Below are 8,436 nucleotides of genomic sequence, written 5' to 3'. Positions count from 1 at the left end.
CCCCCTGCAGTGCAGCTGGAGGGAGAAAGAAGAGAAGAAGCTGGCAGCGCTTCTTCGGGGAGGCAGAAGAGGACTGATGTCTGCACTAAGACAGTACGGCCGGACCACCTGCTCAGCAGGTCCCTGGGATCCCCTTTTGAACTGATGGGGGTACAGGAGGGCTGGCTGTACTGCCTTATCAGGTAGTGTCTACCTCTTAGTGCAATGATAAGGGCTCTCTCCACACCCCAGGTGAAATGTGAGATTATCAGATAGAAGTGGCGGACAAAGCAACCTAAACACCATGTGCCAGAAATCCTCTGATATTCATCTCCTCTCCACTGAAGTCCTCTGGTCTGCCCCTCTGGAGATCTTTATGGCTTCTCATATCATTGTGCAGGAAGTAAGACAATCCAAGGAGTAGATCATTGTGCAGTATAGTTATTAAAAAACAGTCAACATGTACAGTGAAATAATGTAAAATAATGTCTGTGACGAGACACCAAAACATACAGCTCTACTCAATTGGTTGCAATAGCACGCTGCTTGTGGCCACCGAGCCGGGCGTGCGTTCCAGATGGGTGGAAGCTGAATGAGTGTCTAACCAGGTATGACGATGCGGCTCAGTTTAAATATATTTCACATGTAACGCGTCCTCAGGATACTCAGCTGGTGCCATTTTGTTGGAGCCTTTTATAGCTCCGCTCGGGTGTGAACGGAGCCTAAGAAGTCAATTGGATTAAATTAAATTTACTTCTTAATGAAAGGATAGAACCAAATATTTTATCTAAGCAGGCTGTATATGTTGATGTAAAATTGCCATGTACATGTTCAATATATAAGCAAATCATTAAATAAAACCACATCATATAATATCCCAAATACAACAGGTAAAGACGCTTGTAAAAAAAAAAAAACGGTTTATGTATTAAATACTATCTCACTCATAATTTAATGATTTTAGTTTAAAATGATTGTAATGTGTCTTTTTTATCTATTAAATAACAAACATGTTCTACTTTCTCTGTGCAGTGGATTTGCAGGTCCCTGGGATCCCCTTTTGATCCTCCTCTCCTCAAGTCCCTGGCTGGAGCTCCTGGCCCCTCCCACCTGTTGAGTGCCCCCCACAGCAAGCAGCTTGCTATGGGGGCACCCGAGCTGCAGCTCCTTGTATCCATTCAGAGACAGAGCTGCGGTTCGGCCCGTTCCCTCTCTCTCCTGATTGGCTAACTGAGTTTAATTGACAGCAGTGGGATCCAATGGCGCCACTGCTGTGTCTCAGCCGATCAGGAGGGAGAATCCCCGGATGGCCGAGGCACTCGAGAGAGAGTAACTTAAGCGCCTGACCAGACCACAGTTCCATGCCTTCCAGAAGAGACAGTGCCCCCTGTGGCCAGGCTGAACATCTCACAGTCCAGTCAGACTGATGCTGAGGCCCAATTTAGATAATTACACCCAAACTAAACTGCAGTTTAGGCAACTTTAATTTTAGAAAAAAACGCATAGCGTGTGCCCTTCAGGAGCCGCCGCTACACAAAAATCTGCTTATAACTTCAGGTTTCTACGACTCGCAGTCTAATGATTGCTTCTCTACATAGTAACTTCTGCTTATGCTTTATTTTTATGTTTATTTTTTTCCCCATTATATTCTCAGTCTGAATTGTTGAAGTTCGGTACCGGTCCATTTTGAAGAGAGACGGTTTTATCTTGCCCATACAGGTTAAAGTGACAATGAATCAGCAAAGGAACCCCCCCCCCCCAAAAAAAAAGGTCTCTTTTATAAAGTATGTATTTTTTTATAAAATAAATATTTTTTTTCTTCTGTTTGTTTATTATTATAGGTGATAATCTGAGTCCAAAATGGCGACGCAGCTGTTTGAAGGAAAGGAGCATGCGTCGTATTATCAGAAATTCAGATTTGAGCCATCACAAGAAGTAATAGACCTCATCTTCAGTTATGTGGATAAAAGGTTGAGTGACGCTTCTGTCTGGTATAGGCCACTTGTAAAATTGAATTGAGAATTACTTTGCTTAGATTAGCACAGCCACTCGAGTTATTTTTTTAAAGGGGTTGTCCAGCCAACACTTTTTTTTTCTATTGGTCAGAGCAGGGAAGGGTGTGGATGTGCTTCATAGCATTTTTTCAAAATTGTGGGTCTTTTTTTGTTTAAAGTGCAAAAAAATAAAATACCACCAAAAAGCTCTATTTGTGAGGGGGGGAAAAAAAGGACATCAATTTTATTTATGTACAGCGCTGCACAACCACGCACTTGTCAGTTAAAGTGGAGGGCCACCCTTAAAAAAAAAAAAAAATTTAAAAAAAAATTTAAAAAAAAATTTAAATTTTTTTTTAAAAAATATATATTTTTTCTTTACCTTGCCAGAAATCCCTGTTGCTAGGCAGTCTTTCTAATCTGCCTTCTTCCTGCCCCTCGGTGATCTTCGTCTTCTCCCCTCCTCCGCGTTGTCTTCTGGGTAATGGAGCGCGCTGTGTTCTGGGAACTGTGTGTTCCCTAACACAGCGCGTCCCATTCACAAAGCGCAGCGCGACTCAAGCATGCGCAGTAGGAAACGGGAAGTGAAGCCGTAAGGCTCCACTGCCTGTTTCCCTTAGTAAGGATGGTAGCACTGGGACCCGAGAGCCGAGGGACATGTCAGCCTCGGCGGCCGACATCGCGGGCGCCCTGGAAAGGAAAGTCTCCTTATTAAAAATCAGCAGCTACTTTTGTTTCAGCTGCTGACTTTAAAAAAAAATGTTTACAGCTGAAACACCGCTTTAAAGTAACGCAGTGCCGTATTGCAAAAAAATGGCCTGGTCATGAAGGGGGGGGGGGTAAAGCTTCTGGAGCTGAAGTGGTTAACAACGGTCAAAGCAGAAAAAAGGTGTTTTGTTTTTAGCTTTGTTACTTCTTTGTGTGTATTACACACAAAAAATTATATTTTGCAAGACAGCAGCACCAAAAGAAAGCCTTTATATGTATTAGTTTATCTTAACCACTCCCCTCCCTCCCACAGCTGTTCACCCCCCTATGGAGAGGAGCAAGTTTTACATTTCTAATATGGACCTGATTCAGGGCTGTTTTTAAGACAGGGCAAAAGGGACAACTGCCCTGGGCCCTGTCATTGTTTTGGGGCCCAAAGCAGCTGCCTCATACTTGCCAACTATCTCAGTTTAAATTCCCTTGTCCATTGAAGTTTTAGTCCCTTGCTATGTCCTGATATCTCAGTGTGAAGTGCTGCTACTAATGCTGCCCAGCTCTGCCCTATTGTTGTGAACAGATGACTCACCTGCATACCCTGTATTTACATGTAAACACCCAGCATTCCTATGTAAATAGCAGCATTCGTATGTAAATAGCTTCACCCGAAAGCATATATATGTAAATAAAGGCAGCATTCATATGGATATCATGCCCCCTGCAGTTAGCAGTATTACTTTACAGTAATCTCTAGCAACCAACCAACAAGCAGAAATCATGTAGTGTAACATCTAGCAACTAATCAGCGAGCCGTAATGTGTGCTGTAACCTCTAGCAACCAGTCAGTAAGGGGTAATGATACACTGTAACCTCTGGCAACCAATTGCAATCGCTGCCTGATCTGATACAGTAAACTGATTTTAAGTCTAGCTGCTATTTATTGTATGTCTCAGAGCAGGTGGAGAGCAAAATTGTATTGGGGGGGGGGGGGGGGGGGAGCAAGAAAACGTTTGCCCAGGGTCCAATCATTATTAAAGACGGACCTGACCTGATTATTTGGTAATAACTTTGTCATCACTTAAAGAGGAACTGCAGTCTGCTCACATAATTTGTAATAAAAACATTTTTGCCATTCTGAAGCTTCCCTCCAACCACTTTGCATATTATTTTCTATATACTGTGACTCTGTACTTGCCAAATATGCTGCAGAAATCTCCCTCCACTGAGTCTGGCTGCAGCCATTTTAACTGTGGGCAGCTGAAGCGGCTGCCTGTTTATTTCCTGGATTTACACAGACACACACCTCCGGCTTCAGCTCTCATTGGCCCTCTTATGACTCATCCCCCCACCTTCCCGAGAGTGGGAGAGAGCGATAGCTGTGCATGATATCATAAGCCTAGGCTAATGACCAGACAAGAGACAGAAAGTGGGTTGTATAAGGAATTTACTGGCAAAAAATTTTACTTTCCAAAGTTAAACAACAACAAGGGCAGAAGATTTAATGGATTGAAAGTTTTAAAAAATGACTAAAGATCTGCTTTAAGAAAACAAGGTAATACATATATTGTTTTTTTTTTTTAAGGAGAAACAATGCTTTCTTTTCATGATATTGTCTTACAACATTGACGTATTTTTTTTGCACAATCCTTAGACAATAAACTGTAACAAACCAAAAAAAAAATCAAGTTTTTTAAGCATTGTTAATTAAAAAAAAAATAGGATTACTGCACATAAATGTGTACATTTTATTCTGTAATTCGTCCTGTTTAAAATGACACTAAAATTATTATTCTGGCATAAAGCATTGCAAAGTTCTTTACAATTTAAATCAAGTGTATTTTTTTCAATTTTGCACTTTTTAAAATGGGAAATTGTGTAAATATATGTTAAATGTGTAAAAATATTAACAGACAAAACAAAAAAAAGTTTAAATATTAATAGTTAAAGTGATACAAAATGTTTTGTTTTGTTTAGAAATACCAAAAACATGTTATACTTACCTGCACTGTGCAGTGGTTTTGCACAGAGCAGCCCAGATCCTCCTCTTCTCGGGTCCCTCACAGGTGCTCCTGGCTCCTCCCTCCTGCAGAGTGCCCCCCCCCCCCCCGAGCAAGCAGCTTGAGCTGCTGCTCTGTGTGTGCATTCAAACATGGAGCTGCAGCTAGGCCCTGCCCCCTCTCCTCGTTGGCTCACTGACTTTGATTGAAAGCAGTGGGAGCTAATGGCGCCTGCAGTGTGTCTCAGCCAATCAGGAGGGAGAGTCCCAGACAGCTGAGTCTCAGTGGATTTGCACAGAGTAGCCCGGATCCTCCTCTTCTCAAGTCCCTGGCTGGGGCTCCTGGTTCCTCCCACCTGTTGAGTGCCCCCCACAGCAAGCAGCTTGCTATGGGGGCCCCCGAGCTGCAGCACCTTGTATCCATTCAGACAAGGAGCTGCGGTGCTGTCTGTCCCCTCTCTTTCTTTCGCTTGATCGGCTAACTGAGTTTAATTGACAGCAGCGGGAGCCAATGGCGCCTGCTGTGTGTCTCAGCTAATCAGGAGGGAGAGCTCCAGCTGAGTCTCATGTGCAACCTTAAACAAATATATGTGTAGCGCTTAAGCATATAATTAACGTGTGCCAAAATAAATATAAAGTCCAAACACAAGAATAGCGCACAGTATGCAGTGTGTAGTCCAGTGGCCAGTAAAAAAACTGGCTAATGAAAATCTATCTGGGAAACTCGAATGTGGATGAGAATCAACAATAATGTCCTGGAGACAGTGACTGAAAAGGGATGTACTGCTTGAAACACGAGGAACACCGGTATTATAAACACACAATGAGGGACTCTTACCAACAGTGGTGGACGCACATACCATATGGCAGTGAGTCAAATATGCTTGTGTTTCTCCCATTGGATGTAACAATGAAGTCCTGGTCCAAAGGGCACACCGGCCAAAGGTGGTCTATAGGCTCATCCGGGACCTCGAACTCCAACTCGTCAGTAGTCACCGATGATGGAATATGATATAAAAGATAGGAAAAAAGTGCTCCATATAGTGCCGATCAACCAATAATGCTTTATTGGGATATATTCTCGCAATCAAGGAGACATAAAACAGGTACAATAGTCCAGTAATAATGGCATAAAAAAAACGTTAAAAAGCAATGCGGGAATCTCAAATAAGCATTCATACGCATTTCGAGTCTTCAACAGGGGCATTTTGTGCAACCTCACTGGATCGAGATAGGGCTAAGGTAAGTATTAGTGGGGCCGCTGCACACAGAAGGTTTATTTTATCCTTATTCATAGAAAGCATTAAGATTAAAAAAAAAACTTCTGACTTTAGAACCAATTTAATAAAATGGAACCAATGAAAAAATAAAACTTGTGTTGCATACACGCGGTCAGACAAAGTTGTCGGAAAATCGGATAGTTCGCAACGTGATGATGTTATTTTGTTAGGATGGGACTACGTTCAGGCTAGTAGCCAATAGCTTTGGTCTAGTAATTTGATCTGAGCATGCGTGACACTTTGTCCAATCGGAATTCTCTACACATGATCGGACAAAGTCTGATCGAATCATGTTGTCGGAAAATTTTATTGCCCAGCTCTAAAACTTTGTCGGTCGGATATTCCGACGGAAACAGTCCGATGTAGCCCACACACGGCCGGATTATCCGACAACACGGTCCGATCGGACATTTTCCGTCTGTGTGTACAAGGGCTTAGAGAGAAGGAGACTAAGGAGTTAAAGCGGGATTCCACCCTAAAGTGGAACCTCCGCTGATCGGATCCCTCCCCCCCTCCGGTGTCACAATTGACACCTTTCAGGGGGGAGGGGGGTGGAGATACCTGTCAAAGACAGGTATTTACACCCACTTCCGGGCATAGACTCCCGTGGGAGTCTACGCCATTTCCTGCCCTGCCGCGCTGTCTGCTGGGACACACACGGGTCCCAGTGACAGCGCGGAGATTTCCTATTGCGCGGCGCAACTCGCGCATGCTCAGTAGGGAACCGGGAAGTGAAGCTGATTCGCTTCACTTCCTGATTCCCTCACCTAGAATGGTGACGGCAGCAGCCGAGAGCCGAGCGATCGATCGGCCTCGGCTGCCGGCATCGCTGGAACCCGGGACAGGTGAGTGTCCATTTATTAAAAGTCAGCAGCTGTAGTATTTATAGCTGCTGGCTTTTAATATTTTTTTTTTTTGGTGGAATCCCTCTTTAATTAGGGCTGATTAGAGTAAACTAAGGGTTAATAAAGAACATTTTATTTAATAAAAGAAACAAACTTTATTTACCTCTCAGGTTGCTTTAACTGACATGTAGAGATGAACTTTCATCCCTTTGATGAATGAACAGAATGATACAAAAGTAACAATATGTTACTTTGTATATTTGTATATTCACATCTGAGCAGTGTTATTTATAAACATTGATTCAGACTGCTTGTTGACAGCTAGAGCTGCTGACACCACCTCTGAGTATACTGTAATGCTGGCTTTGATTAATCAAAGCCAACATTTTCTCTATACTGGGGGGAGGGGGTACCAGAAGCAGGGCAGAGAGACTGGATGTGCTACACACCCTGTGTACAATGATAACATTTTCTTTTTTTCTGAGTGTGTAGCACGGCCAAGATACTTGCCAGTCCCTGGAGTCCCTCACTTTCCTCCCACAGCCAGTTCACACAGTTGCAGGACCCTGGTGCCACCAACTTGATGTTGGGAGCCGACTGTGACTTCCTCAGGAAATCCCACTCCCTACTGTCCATGTGAGAGATGGTGCAGTGCTTTAAACCTGGTCCCGCGGCCTCCTGGGACGTGTGATGCCAAGTTGGATAGTTCTCACCAAGGCCTATCAGAAAATGGCACCCGCTCCCAGAAAAAAGGAAAACGACATTTCTGTCAGAGTAGGGAGTGAGGAGGAGGAGGAGGATGAGAAGAACTTTAAATTTCAAGTGAAGGTCCGCTTTAAGTAAGAACAAAGTTAAAGTTATTGGTGACAATAGCAAGAAATAAAAATTTGTTGTAATTGTTTTCAACCAAATAAAAACTTTATCATATGATTGTTATGACATTTATAAATGTAACCCCTTCCCACCCAGCTTTGGCATCCCTTTAAATGGGTCTTTATGCCATGATTGGCTTTCACAGTGGACACATGATTGGAAGCCTCTCCCACCAGCTTCCGATTGGGACTAGAGACAGAGAGCTGGCTATGCTGTGGCTATGACTATGCTGGGGGCATGCAGTGAGCGTGTTCTCAGCATAGAAATCTTGGCTTTCCATGGACTCCTATGTGCAGTGTAAGAGCTTTAAAGAGGAAGTAAACCCTGATGAGTTTACTTCCTCTTTCATTCCCTGCAAAGGCAAAGCATAATGGACTACTATGCATCGCATAGTAGCCCATTATGTGTCACTTACCTGACACAGGAGCCAGCGAAGTCGCCGCTGTCCCCTGTAGTCCGCCTCATCCATCTTGTTGGTGGGGTCTCGCAGCTCCGCTGTCACTCCCGCGCATGCGCACGGGAGCCGACACGTGCGGCAGCACCATCGCTGAGAATGCCGCGCTCAGTGCGCCTGCGCGCCGCTGTCTACGGCGCATGCGCCGTAGACAGCAATGCCCGTTTTCGGGCAAATATCTCCTAAACCATATAGGTTTAGGAGATATTTCTTGGACCTACAGGTAAGCCTTAATCTAGGCTTACCTGTAGGTCAAAGTGGTTTGTAAGGGTTTACAACCACTTTAAAGCCCATCCTCTTTACAGACACA

The 8,436-nt window shown here is 43.8% G+C and overlaps 1 protein-coding gene across 1 annotated transcript in view; it reads left to right on the top strand.

Moving 5' to 3' along the window:
• Window positions 1–945: 945 nt before the first annotated feature.
• The window catches only part of LOC143923558 (putative methyltransferase DDB_G0268948), a 29,234-nt gene continuing 21,743 nt past the window's right edge, over window positions 946–8,436 (top strand). Inside the window, exon 1 of the mRNA XM_077447324.1 lies at window positions 946–1,965. Coding sequence (XP_077303450.1) covers window positions 1,840–1,965 — 126 coding nt within the window. The 5' untranslated portion in view covers window positions 946–1,839. The remainder of the gene's footprint in view (window positions 1,966–8,436) is intronic.

This window comes from Lithobates pipiens, unplaced genomic scaffold, assembly GCF_037356315.1.
Source record: "Lithobates pipiens isolate NorthernLeopardFrog02 unplaced genomic scaffold, aLitPip1_a1.2 Scaffold_22, whole genome shotgun sequence".
Classification (NCBI taxonomy): domain Eukaryota; kingdom Metazoa; phylum Chordata; class Amphibia; order Anura; family Ranidae; genus Lithobates; species Lithobates pipiens.
This window is presented reverse-complemented; position numbering and strand designations above follow the sequence as displayed.